General features: G+C 48.2%; 2 protein-coding genes across 2 annotated transcripts in view; one reads left to right on the top strand and one right to left on the bottom strand.

The window, feature by feature from the left end:
• Nucleotides 1–10,910, top strand: part of LOC132587372 (ATP-dependent RNA helicase DDX19B) — a 34,490-nt gene extending 23,580 nt beyond the window's left edge. Inside the window, exons 10-13 of the mRNA XM_060259648.1 lie at nt 364–601; nt 2,087–2,249; nt 3,590–3,781; nt 8,391–10,910. Coding sequence (XP_060115631.1) covers nt 364–601; nt 2,087–2,249; nt 3,590–3,781; nt 8,391–8,452 — 655 coding nt within the window. The 3' untranslated portion in view covers nt 8,453–10,910. The remainder of the gene's footprint in view (nt 1–363; nt 602–2,086; nt 2,250–3,589; nt 3,782–8,390) is intronic.
• A 1,071-nt stretch (nt 10,911–11,981) lies between these two features.
• Nucleotides 11,982–21,400, bottom strand: UBXN10 (UBX domain protein 10). The gene is made up of 3 exons (XM_060259382.1): nt 21,155–21,400; nt 16,819–16,939; nt 11,982–15,326 (listed from the first exon to the last, which is right to left on the bottom strand). Exon 3 carries the CDS (start codon nt 15,309–15,311, stop codon nt 14,418–14,420), a length of 894 nt encoding a protein of 297 aa, XP_060115365.1. The 5' UTR covers nt 15,312–15,326; nt 16,819–16,939; nt 21,155–21,400; the 3' UTR covers nt 11,982–14,417.
• Nucleotides 21,401–22,343: the final 943 nt, after the last annotated feature.

The following is a 22,343-nucleotide window of genomic DNA, read 5'->3' as shown; positions in this document are numbered from 1 at the left end:
AGACCCAAGTGGCTGCTCCTTGCTTTTAATTCTCCAGCTGGCTCTTGGGCCTGAGGGTCACAATTCTGATAATGTGAAGAAACATTAATAAACTTGTCCAGCGATGGAGGGGGAAGGAGGGGAGTGACATGGGAAGTCGTCTTCGAAGGACAGCCGTCGGTCGCTCTGCTCCTGGGCAGGGATGCGTAAAACGGCACACTGGGAAGCGTTGATGGCCTTGCCCAGATTTGTACCCGCCGCCTTTGAAAATTCCTTGGCCGTTTTGCCCAAGCAGGTACCTCAGACCTCGAGCACGAGTTCCGGCATCGTGATGGGAATCTAGCCTGGCCCTAGAACCTTGGCTTTTTCTACCCAATCTCCCAGGATGCTGCCCAGGGACTGCCAAATGCTCCTCTTCTCGGCCACCTTCGAAGACTCCGTGTGGAAATTTGCAGAGAAAGTCGTTCCCGACCCCAACATCATCAAGCTGAAGCGCGAGGAAGAGACGCTGGACACCATCAAGCAGTATTACGTCCTGTGCAACAGCCGCGAGGAGAAGTTCCAGGCCCTATGTAACATCTATGGCGCCATCACGATCGCACAAGCCATGATCTTCTGTCACGTGAGTCTGATCAAGGATGACCTGTGGGGTGGGGTGGGGGCACAAGAAGCTGAGTTTTGCACAGCTGGGTGAGGCTGCAGAAAGGCCTGGTCTGGGGATGCTGCTCTCTGGAGGAGTTCTTCTGAAGAATGTCTCTTGAGGCACTGCCTTGCTGTAGGGGTAAACTGGAGAGCCAGTTTGGTGTAGTGGTTAAGAGCAGTGGGCTGCAATCTGGGAGAAGCGGACTTGATTCTACACTCCTCCCTGTGCAGCTGTGCTGTGACCCTGGCCAAGCCACGGTTGTCTCAGAGCTGTTCCTCTCAAGAGCAGTTCTCTCAGAGAAGACGATGATGATATTGGTTTTATATCCCATCCTCCACTCCAAATCTCAGAGTGGCTCACATTTATCTCCCTCCCAGGGTGTCCGTTGTGGGGGAGGGAAGGGTAAAGGAGATTGTGAGCCGCTCTTGAGACTCTTTGGAGTGGAGGGGGGGATATAAATCCAATATCATCTTTTTCTTCCCCTACAACAGACACCCTGTGAGGTAGGTGGAACTGAGAGAGCTCTCACAGAAGCTGCCCTTTCAAAGACAGCTGTGCCAGAGCTATGGCTAAACAAAGGCCATTCCAGCAGGTGCAAATGAAAGAGTGGGAAATCATACCAGGTTCTCCCAGATAAGAGTGCACGCACTTAACCAGACTGGCTCTCTCAGAGCTGTTCTCTTGAGCAGTTCTCTCAGAGCTCTCTCAGCCCCACCTACCTCCCAGGGCATCTGTTGTGGGGAAGAGAAGGAGAAAGAGATTGTAAGCTATTCTAAGACTCCAGGTGAAGGGCGGGGGATAAATCCAATCTCCTCTTCTAATCCTAGCTGGCTCCAGGGGGCTGGGGGGCGGGAGTGGATTCAAAGGTGGGGGGAGGGAGTTCCCAGTAGGGCTGTTCTTCACCCTGAGCTGGAACAGTTCTCTGAGGAGAAGTTTATTCTGAGGAGATGGCATTCTTAGGATGGCATCTGTGGAGGAGGTGTCCGCATTCAAACGAAGGGACCCTCTTCCCCATTCTGCTGTTGAAACGGAAACTAATTTACCACAAAAGGACCTTTTATTGAAGAAAGTAAAGTATCTCCTCTACCCCCACATACAGTGTTGTCATTTCATAGTCCACCTCTTTAAAATAATGCAAGAGATCCAGTTGTTCTGAGGTATTTCACATTGCTTTCTCTGTTTCTCTCTTGAGAGTTTTTACCAAAAAGGCATTGGGGGTCAATTAGACATCTCCTATTAAAGTGACAAGGGGGAAGGGAGAACATCCTCAGTGACTGGGAGTCTAAATGACACCCTCCCAATGCACTCTGGGAAAACTCATCACTTAGCAGTGCTGGAGCTACTTCTGTGTTGATTTGTGGGGGGGGAGGGGGGCAGACAACCCATCAGTATTGTTTCCCATTGGAGCCATTGTCAGAGACGTCTCCTAAGCAGGCTGCTCTTTGTCGGCTGTGTCCTCTACAGACTCGCAAAACGGCAGGCTGGCTAGCAGGTGAGCTTTCCCGGGAAGGCCACCAAGTGGCCCTCTTGAGCGGCGAGATGATGGTGGAGCAGCGAGCAGCGGTGATCGAGCGTTTCCGAGAAGGCAAAGAGAAAGTCCTGGTGACCACAAATGTCTGTGCCCGAGGTAACTGGCATCTGGTGCTGGAGAACCTTCCGGCCAAGATTTGCTGCTGTTCTATGCACTCTGCTTCTGACCATGTGTTGAGAATTCCTAGAAACTAGGGGTGCCAGCTTCAGGTTGGAAAATACCTGGAGGTTGGGGGGGGTGGAGCCTGAGGTGGACAGGATTTAGAGGGGAGGGGCTTCAATGGCAAATAAAGCCATAAAGTCCACCTCCCAAAGCAGCCTTTTCCTCCCAGTTAATTAATCTCTGTCGCCTGGAGATCAGTTGTAATCCCGGGAGATCTCCAGCCACCACCTGGAGGATGGCAACCCTACTAGAACCTGTGCATCAGATCCTATCAGCACTTCCTCCTAATCTCTTCTAATTGTCATTCTTTCTGTTGCCTCTGTCCCATGTGGCCTTCCCCCCCCCCCCAGCTCCCACAATCCTCTGCAGCTCCCCCCCTTCTTTTATTTCACCAGTACAAAATGTCAGACACTGGAACATGAATGTGATAAAATGCTTAGCCTAACTGACTCCATTTTCTAACCCATGTTACTAATCCTGAGAAAGACCTAGCATATCAAAGTAGAGGCATAGAATGTTACTAACAGTTGGTGTGAACATTCCTTTCCCTGAAACTAACAAAAGCTGCCTTCCTTTGAAGATAAGCGCCTCCAGGGATGGCAATTCAGCCATCCCCGAGAATGGTAACAACCATGAGATAAGAAGGAATGACCGTGTGAAACCTTGCACCTAGACCCAGCAATGTATATGTGGTTTTTTGAATAGTAACCTTTGATGCAGAATTCCTTAAGACATGCCTTAGTAAGCAATACTGTATCAGTTCCAATTTTCCTTTGTTCAGATGCTATGGACTTTTGAATAAAGCCTTAACTTTGTATCAACTCAGAGTCTGGTTGATTTGATATTCCACTGTCTGACACAAAAGCTTATTAGCCCCCCCCCCCCCCCCCCCCAGTTCTAAAACAAAGGTCTAGTCTTTTATGGTGATTCCCCAGAAGGTTCCCCTTTTCCTAAGCGCAAAAACCCAGGGAGTTTTGCAGTGCAAAATGTATTGTGGCAAATCTTTCATGGGCCTAAGGGGGACGATGAGTCCCTTTCACCCAGCTTTGCATTAGCAGAGCAAAGAGCTTCTGGGCAGGAGTCCTGTTGGCAGACCTCCCCGGCACGAGTCAAAACTGGCTGTCCCAACAGCAGCTCCTGGTGCATTCCGTGAGCGCGCTTGACCACATACCCCCCCTCCCCCCGAAGCTGCTTCCTTAGCCAACCTACGAGCATCCACAGCTCTTGCGTCCCTTTCCGTGGCATCTCAGCCAGCGCTGCTTTTCCTCCATTAGGGATCGATGTGGAGCAGGTCTCTGTCGTCATCAACTTCGACCTCCCAGTGGACAAAGACGGGAACCCCGACAACGAGACGTACCTTCACCGCATCGGGCGCACGGGGCGCTTTGGCAAGCGGGGCCTGGCCATCAACATGGTGGACAGCAAGCACAGCATGAATATCCTCAACAGAATCCAAGAGCATTTCAGTATGTCCCTTACTGGCTTTTTTCCCTGTCTCTCAGCTAAGATGGTTTTATGGAGCAGGAGCGCCTTCTCTCTCAGGAAAGGCCTCAGCCGTTTTAGTTCGGGGGGGAGATGGCAGGGGACATGATAAAGGTCTATAAGACTGTACATGGGGACGGAGAAGGTAAATAGAGCTCTTCGTCTATCCATAATAATAGAACTCAGGGCCATTCAATGAAAATGGTGAACACTAGATTCAGGATGGACAAACCCCTTAACTCAATGAGTAATTTAAATTGTGGAATTCACTGCCAGTGGATGTAGACTCAGGGGTGGGTTTGTAGAAAAATAGGTGGTGGAGCTCATTAGCATATGCCAGCCCCACCCAGGCAAAAGCAACCCGATGCCAAAAAGGAGAACCCTGGGCGGGCGAAGCCTGATAGAAATCCAGCCAACCCAAGCAGGCCTCGCTTGCCTGGGGCCCTCCTGGGCCACCCCCCAGTCAAAAGACACAGTAAGCCACCCGCCACCCAAAATCACATAAGAAGTGGAGAAAGGGTGGTACAGGCTTCTCCGGGAGTTAATGAGGGCTGCTGGAGGTGTGGCAAAGCTCCTGGTGGCTGGCTGCCCACTCTTCTAATCCAGAGATTGTTATGCAGCTGCACCTACTATTCAATGGACAAGGTGGGGAGGAGGAGGGGAAACCCTCAGAAAGGTTCAGGAGCTGAGCTCCTGCTGAATCTGAGGCCTGGATGTAGTGATGGCCACAAGCAAGGTGGTGGAAAGTGGCATCAAGACACAACTGATTTCTGGTGACCCTGTGAGGAGGCAAGGGTCAAACAGGGGCAGTTGGCCACTGCTTGCCTCTGCACGGCATCCCTGGGCTTCCTTGGTTGCCTCCCATCCAAGTACTAACCAGGGCTGGCCCTGCTTACCTTCAGGGATCTGATGAGATGAGGCTATCCTGGGTCATCCAGGTCAGGGCGCAAGCACAGTTGAATTTAAAATGAGATTAAATAGATTCATGGTTTATCAATGGGATGCGAGGCATGGTAAATTAAGAGGCAATAAGCCTCTGAAGCCCAGTGCCAGGAGACAACGTCATGGGAAGAGCCAGTTTGGTGCAGTGGTTAGTAGGGATGTGCAAAAAAAAAAAAAATCGGAATTACACGGATTCGGAAATACACGGGGGAAAAAATTTCGGATTCCCCATGCACTACTGAATACCGTATTCGGAATAGCCGCATATACGGTAGATGCACGGCTATTACCGAATATACGGCCCTATTATACCCTATGGGCCATTAAAATCAATGGCAAATAGGGTATAATTGAAGCCGCCTGGAGGGGGGTGGTTTGAGGGAGAGCCCCCAAATTTGCAGGGGACCTGCAGGGGACTCTCCCCTCCAACCCCCCCCAAGTCCCAAAAAGATTGGGCCAGGGGATCCCATTCCAGGGGCACCCAAAGAGGGTGCCCCTATTCCATCATTATACCCTATGGGCCATTAAAATCAATGGCAAATAGGGTATAATTGAAGCCGCCTGGAGGGGAGGGGGTTTGAGGGAGAGCCCCCAAATTTGCAGGTGACCTGCAGGGGACTCTCCCCTCCAACTTCCCCAAGTCCCAAAAAGATTGGGCCAGGGGGTCCCTGTCTTTGGGCTCCCCAAAAGGCCCATTGCCAACAATGATGGGGAAAGCCCAATTAGCCACTTCCTCCACTACAATTGCTGTGGGGAAAGTGGCTCTGGCCAGAGGGGGGTTTGAGGGAGAGGCCCCAAAACTGCAGGGCAGCTTCAGGGGACTCCCCAGCATGCAACCCCCCTGGCCCCAAAAGACAGCACCCATCTGTGGGCACCCCAAAAGGAACACTGCTCCCAATGGTGAGAAAAAACCAATTAGAGCCACTTCCTCACTGCAATTGTCATGGGAAGTGTGGCTCTGGGGAGCAGGAGGTTTTGAGGAGAGCCCCCCAAACTGCTGTGCAGCTTCAGGGCACTGTCCCACACAAAACCCATAAGGCCCAAAAAAAATTGGACCAGGGGGTCCAATTCCTGGGGCACCCAAAGCCAAACGTAACTTCACACCAGAGAATCTCTATAGGCCCCAAATGCACTACATCCCTCTATCTAATCTATGAACCCTGGGCCTGCAGGCCTGGCACCAATATAAACCCAGTTGCCAACGTCACTGCCACACAAAACACAATCTGCTCAAGGTCTGCTTTGCAGACCTGGCTGCAGCAAACCCAGATGCCAGCTCTCCAGCCCTGCCCCAAACAACACGGGGAGAGCTGGCCAACCACAAAAAGCCTGCTGGTTCTGGGTCTCTCACCCAGGTGCCAGCTTCCCTGCCACAGAACACACAATCTACAGATGCCAGCTCTCCAGCCCTGCCCCAAATAACAAGGGGAGAGCTGGCCAACCACAAAAAGCCTCCTGGTTCTGGGTCTCTCACCCAGGTGCCAGCTTCCCTGCCACAGAACACACAACCTACTCTATAAAAACAAGAAAGTGACCCAGCCCACACACACCCTCACCAACCCCCACACCAACCAGAGGCAATTTAAAAAACCAAAACAAAACCAGCAGAATCACAAAAGGCCAAGTGTTAAAAAAGTGGCCTTTTCACCAACAAGAAAAGGGGGACAAAAGTGGCCTTTTAAACAATGGAAATTAGGCCAAACAGCACCCGCCCCAAGAACCCAAAGAAAAGAGTAACAGGCTAACAGCAGCAGCACAACACAGCACAGCAGCAACAAATCAAACACTGAATACTTTTAAAACAGTAAAAAATTAACTTTTAACAATACAAGAACTTTGCCACCCCCTCCCCCCAAAAAAACCCTTCACCCTAACCCCAAGAAATCCAAGCCACCCAAATCAGGAGAAGTAAAAGGACACTGCACTTTTAAAAGTCCTCTCACTAAATTAAGATATGGGCAAATTGGCAAAACCCCCCACCCCAGGCCCCCTCCCCAAGCAGAAACCCCCAAATAAGCTACCCCACCACCACCCAAATCTGGATAAGTAAAGGGACTCTAAGTCTTTAAAAAAGTCCTTTTACCAACAATAAATAAAAACAAGAACCCAAAGAGTGTCTTACCTTGTCTTCCAGGGAAGTCTGAGTGAGAGAGCTGCAGCAGGCAGCAGCTTAAGCAATCTCTCACACACAGCATGGAGGAGTCAGCCAGGAAGGGAAGACTCCTTAGAAAGCCCTTCAAAGCATGCATTTGCAATGCATTTTGCAAATGCATGCTTTGGATTGGCTGCTGGGGCTCCTCTTCCCCCTCCCCCCCTCCCTGATTCCAGGGAGGTTAAGGCAGAGGCGGGAAGAAGCCACTAAAGGCGCCTTTGAAGCTCCAGAAGCTAATTGCCGCCTTTTGTTTTGAATTGACAGCTGTTTGCTTACGAATAGCTATTCGTAACTACACAGCGAGCCTATTCGGCTGCCGTATAATGGGCGCTTATGGAAGTCGGCTGCAGGCTATTCCGTATGCGGCCGAATCAGCACTGATTCGGCTGTAAATACGGCTTGGCCGAGCCGAATGCACATCCCTAGTGGTTAGGTGTGTAGACTCTTATCTGGGAGAACCAGGTTTGATTCCCCACTCCTCCACTTGCAGCTGCTGGAATGGCCTTGGGTCAGCCATAGATCTCATAGAAGTTGTGCTTGTCGGGGCAGCTGCTGTGAGAGCCCCCTCAGCCCCACCTACCACACAGGGTTCTGTTTGGATGGTGGGGAGGTAGAGGAGATTGTGAGCCGCTCTGAGACTGAGATTCAGAGTATAGAGTGGAATATAAATCCAATATCATCTTCTGTGTTTTGTCAGCCACCATATAAAATGGTACTGGACCAGATGTGCTGCTGGTCTGATCCTGCGGTGCTCTTAGATTCCCTTTTAAAAGGAGAAGTTCTCTGCTGCTGTTGCCTTTGGGGTCCTGGTCTCCAGCAATGGCTAGCAAACTGCAAAGTAAACCTGTCATAATAATTGAATAATCTTGCCTGGTTTACGCGGGGCCCAACATTACGCTTTTGCTGGGTGCAGAATTTTGATTTTTGTAGCGCAATCCTGAGCAAAAAAGGAAAGGAAAAAAGCTCTTATTTTCTGATGAAAAGGGGGGTGGCAGCTAGGTAGAATTTACCCTGCTTAGGCTGCTGATAGGGGGCTGAGGGACGTGGGTTGAGGAAGAAGGCACCGATCCCTAAGCCGGGTGGGCCAAAGCGAATTCTCCTATGTTGAAAAAGCTGCATTACAGGAGTTAGTCCCAAACTCTGTGCTGCCTGTGTTCCCAGAAATAAATATGTGCATTAAAAATTAACAGCTCCTGGGAGTCCAGGGCCTCAAGGCAGCTGCACAAAGACTGTTTGAAGCAATGTTTCATGCTGTCAGTCTGTAGATGTGAGTAATTCTGCATCCTCTCTGTTTTTTGTACAATCAGGTCACATGTTTGTTCCCAGAGCACAGAAATAGTATAATTATTTCCTCAGAGGAAGCTGCTTGCTGTATCTCTGGATAAGTTACCACTTTGGGCTTTTCTCCTTCTCTCCAGGTGGAATGCCCAGAACTTTTTCTGGGTTTCTGTTGACTTGGAATATAGACTCATAATCCGCCCGGTGTTTCTCCTTTCTAGACAAGAAGATCCATAAACTGGACACAGACGACTTGGATGAAATAGAGAAAATAGCTAATTGAAGTGCAGCTGCCAGAACTGGCACACGCCCTCCCACGGTAGCTCTCCTACTACGATTGGATCAGCATTCTGATTGGCACAGACCTTAGCCAGTCACACGCAAAGGGACGTTTTTAAAGATAACAAATATACAGAAATTACCTCATCTTAAAAAAAAAAAATGTGGCTGGACTTGATTTTAAAACAAAGTGCAACTCTGGGGAAAAAAAGAAATGTTTACAGAAACTTTTTTTTTTTAGTTTAGCCTTAAAATGGGAAACTCTTAAATTTTAAAGATGTACTGATGCCAAAAACATAGCTGGTTCACATAGGAGAATATATCCCCTGCATTATCTCTGTCAGCAGGGAGTAACTTTTTAAAAACACACCCAAGCGGTATATTTAAAGGTTCAAAAACCCAGGAGTAAGGAGGTCACCTTTCTATTCAAACAACAGAGAGCAGAGTCTGACTAAAAATGGAAGACTTAAGGAAATTGCGTTTTCAGGTTGAGCTCTCGGTCCTAGATTTCTGGCAGGCTGCCTGCTTTTTTTCTCAGGCAAATGATCTGAAAGGATTGCTTTTTGCTGGTAAGCACAACTGACTGATTTGAAAGCTAGCTTTCCCTGAAAGGACAAGAGCCCGGCGCAAGTCAGGATGGGGCGGTCCATGAATTTAATAAATAAATGATAAACTTGCGAAGTTCCTGCAGTTGCCTTGCAGGACTCCAGTTCCCAGAGATCCTTGAGGGGAAATCATAGCAATTGACACTTGAGTTGCAAAAGTTCATAGTTACCAGAGGGTACCTAGAAAAACATAGTCACCAGGGGTACCTAGAAAAACAGATTTCAATTGGTGTAGTGATGGGAAGTGTAATATGTAGTGGAATGGACATTTAGATTAAAGATGTATTTTAACTTTGCTGTACCAAATAGACGATCTGCAAGGGAAGTGCTGGGTCAACCAGGGAAAGGGGGAGGTAGAAAGCCTCAGCCAATCTGTCCAGGCTCTTGTTGGTTAGGAGACCATCTAGTATTGCTGGGAAGTCAACACTTTGCGGCAAGGGGTGTGTGTTTGAAGAAGTGGGGGGAAGTGTGTGGATGATTCAGCCCCTCTCGACAAATCTGTTCCTGCAGCTCCCAGCTTTGAGGTGGGAGGGACGTCACAGCTCAGCGCTATAACAGTTTTGCCACCGCTTTTATAGCCCACCCAAATTTCTCTCTCCTGTCCAAAGATATTGACTCAAACACGCCAGCTCCCCTCACTTGCTTGAACCACAGCGTAGAGACCCAGTGGCTCATAGTGCAAGGGTGAAGGGAAACAGGAGGCAGTTGGTGTAGATGAAGCTAGCTTATTAGCTAGTTCTTTACAAAACATTTTGGTCCTGAGCATGTTTTTTCTCTCAAAAGGAGACGTCGATTTGCTTTCTGTTTAAGTGGGCATCAGGTTTTTATTTCTGCAACGCCGCTTTCGTCAGAGCAGCTCTGAACGTTGGAGGGCTACCCACCAAGCACTGTTGTTGGGTAGCCCTCATGCAGCCTTGAATAGCGGTCCCTCAAGCAATACTGCTTGGTTGAACATGCCTGGTCTTTAAGGGACTGCTGGACTCAAACTAGTCAACTGGTGTGTGTGTGTGTGGGGGGGGGTGCTTTTACCTGCAAGAGGCCAGTGGTGGTTGTGCTGACCAAGATCTTTCAGTGGGTCACACTGCCTGTACAAAGCATGGCTTTGGGTCTCTCTGCTCGACTCCATCAGTTCCGCTGCCTGCTGGTTGGAAATCCATCTGCTTCCATCTTGCCTGTGCTTCAGTAAACCCCAGCACAGATTTTTTTTTTTTATCACTGTGGGTCTTCCAGTTCCTGTGTAGCAGTCTTTGATGCACAACAAAGGTCTGGATTACCCTCTGATTTCCACCCTTCCCTCTCCTCCCCGCCCCCCCCCCCCAGTGTTTTTCTCACCGATGACTGAGAATCGGAGCAGCTAACAAACTCTTTGCTCCAAAGACTCCCCTCCCTCTAACCTTTTCCAATTTTGGCTGCTAAGTTGTTCTGTTCAAAGACAGAATTGTGGATTCTTTTTACCGAGTAAAACAAAACCGAACCCACACACACAGGCAGAAAAGCTTATTTTAAAAAAAATGTACCTAAAATTTTAGGAACCTTAACGGCAATCTTTTTATCAATTTGTGTAAATGGCTTTCAGGGGGTGGGGTGAAGGAAGTTTGGGGGAAAAAATTCCACAAATTTTGTATTCTGAGGTGTATCTATTTTTATTCTGCTGGAAGCCTCTCTTGAGTGGCAGGTGAGTGTATGCTTGTGTGCTGAGCGGCAGAGGGCCTTCAGAATCCCCCCTCCCCTTAGTACCGCTGAGCGACAATGTGAGACCAGCGTGTGCCGGCTTTGAAATGGTTGCACGGACGCTGCTGGGCCAGTGTACTCTTTCAACTTTTCAATTGGAATAAAAGAATACAGAAATAACTGCAATCCATTGAGTCCAGGTTTCCTTTTTTCCCCCCACATCAGCATCATTTCTGTTGGGATAGGGATTGCTGTGCGGGTTTTTTTTTCTCCCCCCCCTCCCCCCCCCCCAAAGGTTGGCAACAGGTGATGCTCTGCAGTCTTGGCTGTGCAGCTGGAGAGGAGCAGGTTCTCCTAAATGCATTTGTTGCCAACTGGACTTTTAAGCTGGGAAGGCCAGTGTTAGGAGACACACACATTACACATGCCCCACCATGGTGTCTTTTTGTTAATCCTTCATCCAAGCCAGAGAGGTGGGCAGGTTGCACAGAGCCATTTTTCTGCCTAGTTGCTTCTGGCATCCACAAGCTTCAACGGTCGACTCGTTGGACCGACCAAAGGTCTTGAAATACAAGCTAAAGATGACATCTTCATCCCACAATCTAGCTGCTCCTGGGGTTTCCTGATGGTGCTATACAGACCCTTTTTTTGTAGCAAAAGCCCAGCAGGGACTTATTTGCATATTAGGTCACACCACCTGATGGCACCATTGCTTCACACAGGGCTTTTTTGTAGAAAACGCCCAGCAGGGACTCATTTGCACATTCAGCCACACCCCCTGATGCCAAGCCAGCTGGAACTGCGTTCCTGCTGTTTGTTTTTTTAAAAAAGCCCTGGTGCTATGTATTCAGGGGCAGCTTCTCTCATATCCATGGAGCAGCTCTTGACCAGAAAAATCACTCCGGCTGTGGGATAGTAGCCCCAGCATCACAGCACATATGGACAGGTCAAAACCTTAAACCTACTTGCTTTCTCTTCTGTCTTTCCAACAAGGTTTTTTTTTTTCCCTGTCATCTGACTTAACGGTGACCCTGTGGGGTTTTCCAGGCGAAAGATGTTCAGAGGTGGCTTGCCATCGCCTGCCTTTTGTATAGTGACCCTGTCGCTGCATTGGTGGTCTCCCATCCAAATACTGACTAGGGCCTGACCCTGCTTAGCTCCCGAGATCTGATGAGATTGGGCTAGCCTGGCCTATCTGTTTTCCAACAAGCTGGCCGGTATAAAAACCAATCGCTTTCATGGACTTAAAACAAGCGGTCACACCCAGAATATCTTTATTGAGCCTAACACTACATATAACAGGTTTCATCGTGAATTACGTGCAAAAAAATCATAACACTTCTCTGTACGTTAATTGACTGTTTTCAAGCTTGATTTTTCCCTTTTCCAGAAAAGGGCATGAAGTGCATCATGCCCGCATGCCCTCCCGACTGTGGTCTGAGACTAGTTTGCTCATCCCGACCCCAGAGAGAGATGCAGCCCCTCGGGTGGCTTCAGAAAATAAGAAAGCAGTGCTTGAAGGCAACGGCTTGCTCCAACATCATGGAGTTCATCTTCCCCTGCTCCCTCCAAATTCAGTGCGGAAGGTTTTGTACTGTGGCTCCAGTGTCAATGAAGAAGAATCAAATTATAGGCCACCTTTATACACATCTTGAAAATCTCCCCCGAACGTACACAACTTGCAGTGTGAAGGGTTCAGCCTAGCCTGAGCACTGACATGCTTTCCTAATATGTGTGCTAATTCATGCAGGAGGGGCATTCGCTATACATCTCCCCCTGCAGGCTGAACTGGTACAGCGTTTTGAGAAGCCCGACGTCTGCTGCATGTCGGAACTGGTACCAGCTTAGACTTAACGGCTTCTTTTCCTCTCATCCTGTTTCTGACACAAGCTGGAATGGCTCCTCCTTCCAAATAAAGACTCAGCGGTACAGAATGCACGGTGCAATTCATCCGACCCAGCCTGTCCCTCCTGACCAAAAGGGGCTCAAAGCTGCACAGAAAGTGAACCGCTGCTGCTTTCCTGCTTGGGGAGAACTGGCAGAACGGCAGCTGCTCCCACCCATTCCTCAAGTTGCCTGAATTGAAAAAAAATTCTGCCCTCTAGTAGCTGGGGGGACTCTGAGCTGAATCGGGCTTTGCCTCAAGACTATCCTGAAGGGCTAATGCTGTCTGTCAGTTAGGTCTCACCTCGCACAACCTCCAGCCCAAAGTGGTCAGACTTCTTTTATATTTTGCTCCCCAGACAATGCTCTGCAGGGAACTGACAGGCAACAGAAAGAGGTGTGATGTGCCCTGCCATTGCTTTCTAATTCATGGCATCCCAGGTTGCACAGTCATTGCTTTATAGCTGAGAACGGCAGGCAGCTCGCAGAGGGGTTTGGCCAGGAACTCAGCAGCTGTAATCGAAGAAAAAGGCTGTCTCCTTTAGAACTAGCTGGGGCCGACATTTCTGCTAGATGGGAAGGAAGAAAAGTCAAACTGCCAATTCTGTACAGCTTATTTGGAAGTTGCCTGTTCCAGCAGACCTAATGAAAGCAGCGGTGAAAGCCCCCTCTAATCTGAAGGGGTTAGTTTGGCCATTTTGTTGGAAGCAAAAGCTGAGAAACATTCGTGAGACATGAACACTCAGGAGTGGGCCCATTTGGCAAGCAATCCAGTAGGTTAATATAGTTTTTGTATAATACAAACTGTCCAAGCCCTAAAGGTTGCCTTTGGATAGGTTCTTCCCCTCACACACACAAATACAGATTCTTTTTTTTACAAGAACATAAATGGCATTTTGCTAAATACAAAGGTTGATTTTAAAAATGAAAAAGCAGTTTTCAGAGAGAACTGCGGTTAATACACAAGCATCAACTCAATTTGGAGAACAAGAATACCAAATCAACGTTAAGTTTGCAATTAACTCCGGGGTTTTTTTTTAAAAAAGGTTTTGCACCAGCTGCCAAACACTGAAACACAAATTTATACTGATAACCGATTCCTTCAAGAACAACAACTTACGCTGTAATCTTGTAAGGAACAGCTGATTAAAAATATGTACCAAACCCAGTTAGGTGGCTGGAGAAAGCAAATGCCGCTTATTCTTGAAGGCAAGAGAAAAAGTGCGCGGGTCTTTTTCTGTCTCTGCAACCAAACCCAGAATGTTCTCTGAAGGAAAGAATTTAAAAACAAAGCGCTAGGCAAAGCTAAAGATTCTGTACAGACATTGCCGCTGGATGACAATTTAAGTGGGATTCGTCAGAAAACGAGCCTGGCTGGGATCAGACCCCTGGTGGCTGTCCTCCTATCCTACGGGCGCTAACCTTAGACTTACAGTGAGAAAAAAGGATCTTGCTTCTAGAGCCAAAGAAAACTTAATCCTACTGAGAAAAAGCGAATCAGAAATACGAAACAAATGAGCAGAACGTGTGACCTTGAAAGGCAGGGCTGCTGTTTGCTGAGGGAAAGGCACTTGTAACGATTCTAGAGAAGGGGAGTACCAGGGAAACGGCTGGGAGGCAGGCACGTAAAAAAAGAGAACTGAAATGGGATGGTTGGAAACAGCTCCCTCTGAGTATGCAGGGAACAGCTTGGAAAATCAGACTTCTTAGGCCGCAAGCAATGCGCCTGCGGGGTCCGAAGAAGTAGACATCAGGCGAAGAGCCGTGGCCTCCAATGGTACTTTAATACAGAGAGCAGCCCCTGGCTGCTTAAAGCTCTCCCTCTGGCTCCTCCTGCAAGATACAAAGCACTGACTTGTGGAGGATCGCGCACTCTTGCAAGGACTTGGTGAGGTCCGAGAAGGTCCGCCGAGGCACTTCCACTGTTTCAATGCTACAGCGCTCGTACACGGTTGAGTTTTTTCGCTCCGCCACCGCCAGGACAGTCTCGAGGCTGTCGGTCGGTCGGAAGTGGTGTTCAAACCTTTGACCCGAAGGAGACCTGACAGCCAAAAGCAATCTGGGCTCCTCCTCGGAGGGCTCTTCCAGAGCCAGTGCTAACAAAGAGGTACTTCCTTCTTTCATTTTACCAAATGGCTTTGTTTCCAAGGGAGGTGGTGACATTTTCACATGTTCGCCGCTGCCCCTGTCGTGTTTTGTCATGGCAGAGATGGGCATCCTCTCTGGAGGGCGAGCTTTGAAGCCCTGCTCGTCCTCCTTCAGTTGGTTGCTCACTCGGAGTTGACTTGCCTGTTCAGACATGGCTTCCACTGCGCCTCTCCTCAACTCCTTTCTGCTGATGGACGGGAGCACCCTGTATTTATTCAAGGAAGAGGAGGTCCGGGCGGGCACTTGCTGGAGGAGATCAGGGATTTCAGCAGGAGATGCCTGAACAGGTTGGCACAGCTGCTGGGAGGAGGCTGCCCTCCGGCCACTCCCTGGTTCGTCGGAGGGAACTAACGGCTGAGGGGACGATGGCACTCGACAGGAATAGGCCTCCACGCTATGGGAGTGATTCAAGCTTGGCCTCACGCGCCCCTTTGCAGATTTCGGCCGAGTGACGTGCATGGTGACGGAGGATGGCTGCCAGAGGGAAGGCTCTGCGATGCCTGCGGAGGTTTGCCGTTCAGGGGGTGCTACGTTCAGATGTGAAGCAGCAGCCATTGCTTTTCAGGACCCCTGTGGAAACAAATGGACAACAACATCTCAAGGGATGCCTACTGCAGGCGTGACCTATCACTCATTGCAAGTCACAAAAGCAGCCCTGGTTATTCTTCAAGCCAGCTACAATAAGTTGTCACAGACCATGAGGAGGTTCAGATGCACAAATCTCCCTCAAAATGACCCCACCTGTTACCACAGTATGTGCATGAGAATCTCCTAGTAGATTAAGCCCCTTGTGATTTTTCACACCTTCTGTGGAAGATATGGCAAAATGGAAGGAAGCCCACCCATCTCAGGAGCAGGCAACTAAAGTTAATGCTCTGCACACTGACTTTCAAACTATTTCAAGCATGGTCATGTCTGTGGCCGTCCCTGGCAATATCTGAACAAGAGCGACCAGGACAAAAGCAGCATGTGGCCAATGAAGGAGGAAGGCTTTGACTCATGGACTATTTTGGGGGCTCCTGTCATCTGAGTCAGCTGCAGGAAAGGACTTGCAAGTGCTTTCATGGCCCATGCAGAATATTAACCACTGCTGCTAGAATAAGTGCTAAGCCTATCGCTTTTAACAGGTTCAATTAAGAGGAATGTTATGTCATCTGAAACGTAACACAACCATCCTGAGCCTTTTTTTTTTCAGGGAAGGGCAGTCTATAAGCCAAATAATATATAAGTAGTACTTCAATATTTAAGGCAGTTCTGTTTAATAAGATGCTTTTTAATTGGCACAGCCAATCAGAAGCCCTGCTGGGCATGAGACTCGCCTGGCCCTGCCCACTTTCTAAAAGCCTTTGGCAGATGCCAGGAAAGGTACTGATGGGGCCATGGCACCAGTAGGCACCCTGTTGAGGAGCCCAGCTTTAGAGGTCCATCAAAGCCCAAGACTCCTGTTCCCATATGTTCTTACTACTTTCCTGGTCAAAACTGACATTTGGTAGCCGTGACTAACCAGACTAGGGTGATCTTTGCCAGTCTAAGCTGTTTCTAGATTAGCTGGTGTTTTGTTGTAATTGTAATGTTATACAGCAAGCTGTCTTTGGCCGTTGAGGAGGGGTAGGTGGGAAATTACTTGGAACACTCACATTTCACGTGATCTGATCAATGTCCTTCCCTTGGCCACTTCAGCCACGTTTCTTTTTTGTCATGTCCCCTCCCTAATTTTCTGGCTTAATACTTCCCACAATTCCATTCTTCCTGTTTGAAGCAATAGAATTCACCAAGTAGGCGTTTGTTGAGTGGAAGAGAAGTGGTTGCTTTGCCAAACTTGGTGCAAAGTCTGGGACAGTACAGGAAACTTCTGTGGATGCCCCCCAAAGGGGACAATTGCTGGGAGGAGGAAGTGGGCAGGTGGAGGGGGGCGGGGGAAGAGTGTATGTAGCCTTGCCTATGCGTGCAGAAAAAGACAAAAGGGTGAGCTAACAGCAGCAGCAATGAAAATATACCCCCATTTTAGAAGTCAGACAGAATGAATAAAACGTTGGGAGGGGAAAATAGAATACAGGCTCACCTGCAAAAGATGCTCCATCGGTTCCAAAGGACTGGCAGCTCCAAAGCTCCCACTGATAAATAGGTCAGTCACTCTGATATAATCTCCAATGGCAGCTCCAGGGAGTCACAGGTATTCAGGTCTGAAACCCAGGAAGAAAAGAAAGAACAGACTTGATGTTTGTCTCTGCAGAGTGTTTGTTGCCCTTTCAAAGGGAGGACCAGGGTGGGGGTCCTCTAGAACAGAGGCTGAGTCCTAAGCCTGCCCCCATTTTTTTTCTTTCTGGCAATGGCATCTTTAGCAGCTGAAGAAAATTCAGCGGTGGCAGTTTCCCCAGCAACAGAGATACAAAGAAGTAGTTTGCCCCCTGTCTTATGCCTTGCTAGAGTACACTTTCCTAAAAGACAATGCAAAGAGGAGAGACTTGTCTCAGGATGTCAGAGAACAGTGAGAAACATCTGAGCGAAGGAGCTCCTGAAGGTGTGCCAGGCCCATTCTTAAAGGTCACCACCAGCATCTTGAACAGAGGCCAGAAGCTGACTGGTAACTGAAACCTTCAAGCCTCAGGTCTGTTGAATACAGTCTCAGACTCGTCAGCTGACAATGTTTTCCCTAAGCGCTGGGCATCTTTCCCCTGATCCAGTTTAAATTATTTGAATTTACACAGCCTTACATCCAAACCACCTTCTGCATCCAATATTTCTCAAGTCCACCCCAACCTGGAATGGTGCCTTAAGAACAAGGTGCCTATTGTTACACTGTGCTCTTTTCTGTCTTTGGAAAAGACAGTCACTTGGAGGCTGTTTAGCATCACCCTTTGGTTTCGGCTCTCCTCAAAAATAGGAACCAGGAAAATGGAAGGATCCCCACCAATGGCAAAGGCAGCTGTAGTCCCAAAGGTGGGAGGTGCTGCTGCTATGTGTCGAGCAAAGCTGGGTTGGCAGTTATAGGCCTGTTGACTTTGAGAGCAAAAAAAGGATGCAGAAAAAGCTGGCCTGAGTTAGCAGCAAAAACCAGGCCCCAAGAGAACTCTCAGCCATTGAACAGGAGTGCCTTTTTTTGTTAAAAAGAGCAGGTGTGTTTTGTTTGTTCAGTTTAATATGCCCAGCAACAGAAACTCCAAGGCAGCACAAGCAATACAAAAAGCCTGGGCAACAGCAGTACAGGCCCTGTCAAATGATAAATTCAGTCTGAATTAATAAACTATCGACAAGGGTGAAAAGAACTGAATCTCAGGGTTACGCTGCCCAAGGCCAGGGGAGAATATCTCCTCTTGTTTTGTAAATAAGCATTTACCATTTTTTACAAAATTGAGATGGAGCAGGTATTTGAAAATGGGCACAGTTTAGTTGTATATATCTTGGAGTATGTAATTTGGGTATGTGATTTGCACTAAGATTCACTACTAAGGTGTGTCGCTTCCCACTCTGCAGGTGTACACCCACCCACCCACCCTTTCTCTTGCTGGAACTGTGATGCCGACTATTCCCACAAGCGGCAGTAGGGCCGCTGCTTTTAAACTCTGGCAAATCACACTGAGGATTTTAAAAGGCACTCCTAGAACTTCTTGCAAAATAGGGGCTGTGATTGAGCAGGGGGAGGAGCCAAGAAATAGGAGCAGAGCATATGCAATGAGAACATAAGATGATTTCTGCTGGATCAGACCAGTGGTCCATCTGGTCCAGCATCCTGTCTCACACTATGGCCAACCAGTTCCTCTGGAGGGCCGACAACAGGGAACAGAGGCTGAGCCCATGATGGTGCCTCCTGGTTCTGGGATGCAGAGGCTTAGTACCTCTGGATGCGGAGGTTCCTCTCAGTCACCACGACTAGTAGCCATTGATAGATTCATGAGGGATAAGCCTATCTGATCTCGTTTATTCTTGTGGCCATTACTACATTCTGTGGCAGCGAATTCCACATTTCAGTCACTCTTTGTGGACTGGTTCTGAGGTGATGTTGAAAGTTATGTATGCGATGGCCCATGTAAAGATCCCTGGATGCAGCAGACATCTAGCAAATTTTTATTTCACCTCCCCTCTAGCCTCTTATTTGGAACCCACTCATGGTTCTCTTTCCCAGTTTATACACACGATAACTGGACTGACATAGGATAGGGGATGCCTATTGAGAAACAGATGTCTACGTGGTAATTACAACTTAGAATGAATACATTTAAATGGAGGAAACAGAAATATTTAGTAGTTTTAGTTTACTGGATTTCTATATAGTGGCATTTACCATTTTTTAAAATTGAGATGGAGCAGGTATTTGAAAATGGGCACAATTTACCTTATAGCAAATCTAAAATGCGTCTGTGGATGGGGTACTTTACAAAAGGAGGTGCTGAAGTCTGATGGACAAAACATTCTGGAGAAGGAGATAAATATTTAAATGCTAACAATTGAATAAAAATTCCATTTGCTTGTCGCCTTTTTCAGTAATTCTGTAAAGAGCAATGTACAGTATATGGTAGTTATATCAGATGGTCACACGTTATATGCAGAGCTACAGTAGCACACTCTGACCTGGATAGCCCAAGCAAACCTGATCTTGTCAGATCTCAGAAGCTAAGAAGTGCTGGCCCTGGAAAGTACTGGGATGGAAGACCTCTAAGCAATGCCAGGCTTATGACACAGAGGCAGGCAATGGCAAACCACTTCCAAACATCTCTTGCCTAAGGGGTCACCGTAAGTCAGTTTGGTGTAGTGGTTAAGTGTGCGGACTCTTATCTGGGAGAACCGGGTTTGATTTCCCACTCCTGCACTTGCTGGCATGGCCTTGGGTCGGCCATAGTTCTGGCAGAGGTGGTCCTTGAAAGGACAGCTGCTGTGAGAGTCCTTTCAGCCCCACCCACCTCACAGGGTGTCTGTTGTGGGGGAGGAAGGGAAAGGAGATTGTGAGCCGCTCTGAGACTCAGAGTGAAGGGCAGGATATAAATCCAATATCATCATCTTCTAATTTGATGGCACTTTCCAGCACCATAGAGGTGCACAGAATCCTTGACCAGAAAACCTAGAAGGGCAGTGCGGTTGCAGTGCTTCCAGTGTCATACGAGGACCAGAGAGATGCGGATTCAAATCGCACTCTCACCTAATAAGCTCACTGTGTGTGATTTAGGGCCAGTCTCTCTCTGCCATTAAGCCCACTTCACAGTCCAACTCATATAATGGAAAGGAAGGAGAACCACATATGCTACCCTGAGGTTGCTGGAGGAAGAATGGGTTCCAAAGAAGAGGCTAGATCTGAGTTTCTGCCTGCTGCACACCCCTTTTGAAAAAATAAAAACAGTCATTCAGCTTCCCCAGAACACTCCATTTGGTAAGAGGGGGGTGGCAGGAATGTTGGCGTGTGCAGCTTTCTGTTATATAAGATTTTGCGTATAACACTTTTCACTGTCTCGCCTTCCAAATCTCTTCCCAACCACTTTTCCCTCTGAGTTAGTGTGAACTAGCTCACAGTTTTTTAGTCTCTGGCTCACACATTTTTGTCTTAGCTCAGGAAAAATGCCCCCAGAGCAAACTAACTTATGCAGTAGGTCACAACTTTAATATCAGTAGCTCAGCAAGTAGAATTTTTTGTTCACAAGGCTTCACAGCTTAGAGGAAGTATTGTTCCCAACCCCATTTAATTACGCATAACATTGGGTGTGTTCACATGTCACTAAATAGTGCATATTGCAACTGGATTTTTGTTTATTCTTACACAGTAAAAATCCAGTTGCAAAATGCATTATTTAGTGTAGTGCGAACACACCCATTGTGAACCTCTTGGAAATAGGAGACTGGGGTTTAGTCAGTCATAAAGCTCATTGGGTGAATATGGGATAGTCATGGTCTCTCCAAGCAAAGCATGGCTGCCAATCTCCAGTTGGCAGCTGGAATTCTCCTGGAATTTCACTTATCTCCAGCTTTAGTTCAGCAAGAAAAACAGCATCAGAAAGCAGACTTTGTGAAATCACAACCCCGTGAGCTAACTTCCCTGCCTGCCCAAACGCAGGCCTTTTCCCAAACACCATCCTCAGATCTCCAGGAATTACCTAAGCCGGAGTTGGCAACCTTAGAGCTTAGCCTACTTTACAGGATTGTTGTTAAGAAGAGAGCAGGAGAAGGGTGACGCCGCCCTCAGCTTATTGGTGTAAAAGTCAGAGAAAAATATGTGTAAGAACGCAAGCTGGGGCGGAAGCCCCTAGGCAAGAATTGCAAGATACTACTAACCCCCACCCATCCACCCACCCAATACATCGACGCCATCCGATCCCCTAGGAGGAAGGGAAGATATGTACCCTAGACAAATGCGGGGCAAGGCAGGAAGGGATATCGGCTGGGAGCCGCAGAGCAGCGCCAGCCCCTCTCACCTCCCACTGGCTCCATCCAGCGGCCCCGCTCGCAGCAGGCCCCGTCCTTGGTGGCAAACAGCGGCGTGTCTCCACGGCAACGCTCGCCAGCCGTCCACTTCCGGTCCCTGACCGGAACGACGTTATGTCTCCCAGAACCATAGAACGGAAAACCAGATCGTCACCTCAAGCGTAAAAACTGAGGGACGCGGTTCGACCAGAGGCGGCCGCTCTAGGCATTCTGTCCTCCCAGCCAAGCACAATAAATTTTCCTTCTGTGAGCGCGCGTTTGACCAGAAAGTCATTTCCGGTTTTAGATCGGAAGTGCCGCGATGATTGAGCGGGTATTTTTGTAACTCTAGGACCACCACGGCGTCTTATGGCGAGAGGAGCCATAGAGACCGATGCTCGGGGAATGAGAGATGGTACCGCCTAGAGTGGCACTGCGCCAGGCGCCGAAGGGAGTGATGGGCCAATGGCGGCTTCCCGTAAAAAAAATACCAACAGAAGTTTAAGCTGCGCGACCGCTTTCGAGTTCTTGTGGTGTCGGCTGTTGCTTTAGTGCGTTCTATTGGTTACTTTTTAAGCTGCTTTATTTCTACTCTGCAGGGAAGAGCGCAATAGTGACAGTGATCAGTAGGAAACGATGGTTGCAACGACATATACTAAATAATATACTTTCAATCCACTTTCAGTGCATTTTCCAGCTGGATTTTACCAGTTCACACAGTAAAATCCAGTTGGAAAGATGCATTGTTGTGTGTGTGTGATCACAGCCAATGGAGTACTTTCTTACCAAAAAATCTGCATCATAAGATTTTATTATGATTTCTAGCCGGTTGCATGTAAAAAAAGAAAAACGGTGTGTGTGTTGTTCATTCAAGTAGATTCAGAAGAGCAAGGAGGTGCGGATGGTGTAGTGACTGAATTTGCTTAAGAGTTGTCAACCTCCAAGTAGCATCTAACGACCACCCGCTGTTACAATTGATCTCCAGGCAGCCAAGATCCGTTCCCCTGGAGACAGTGGCTGCTGTGGACCCTCCCTTCCTCACACCCTGCCTTCCCTGGGCTCCATCCCCAAAATCTCCAGGTATTTCCCAAAGCTGGCAACCCTAATTTAGACACATTCCCTTCAATTTTACAACACGTTGGGGCTTGTCCCAAGATCACATGACCTTAGAGCAAACTGCTGTACAAGATGTTACTTCCT

Source organism: Heteronotia binoei, chromosome 18, assembly GCF_032191835.1.
Source record: "Heteronotia binoei isolate CCM8104 ecotype False Entrance Well chromosome 18, APGP_CSIRO_Hbin_v1, whole genome shotgun sequence".
Classification (NCBI taxonomy): domain Eukaryota; kingdom Metazoa; phylum Chordata; class Lepidosauria; order Squamata; family Gekkonidae; genus Heteronotia; species Heteronotia binoei.
The sequence above is the reverse complement of the archived record's forward strand: the minus strand, read 5'-3'. Positions and strand labels throughout refer to the sequence as shown.

Excerpts from the sequence above, each read along its gene's own strand:
- UBXN10 (XM_060259382.1), bottom strand. The coding sequence starts at position 15,311 with ATGGCTGCTGCTTCACATCTGAACGTAGCACCCCCTGAACGGCAAACC.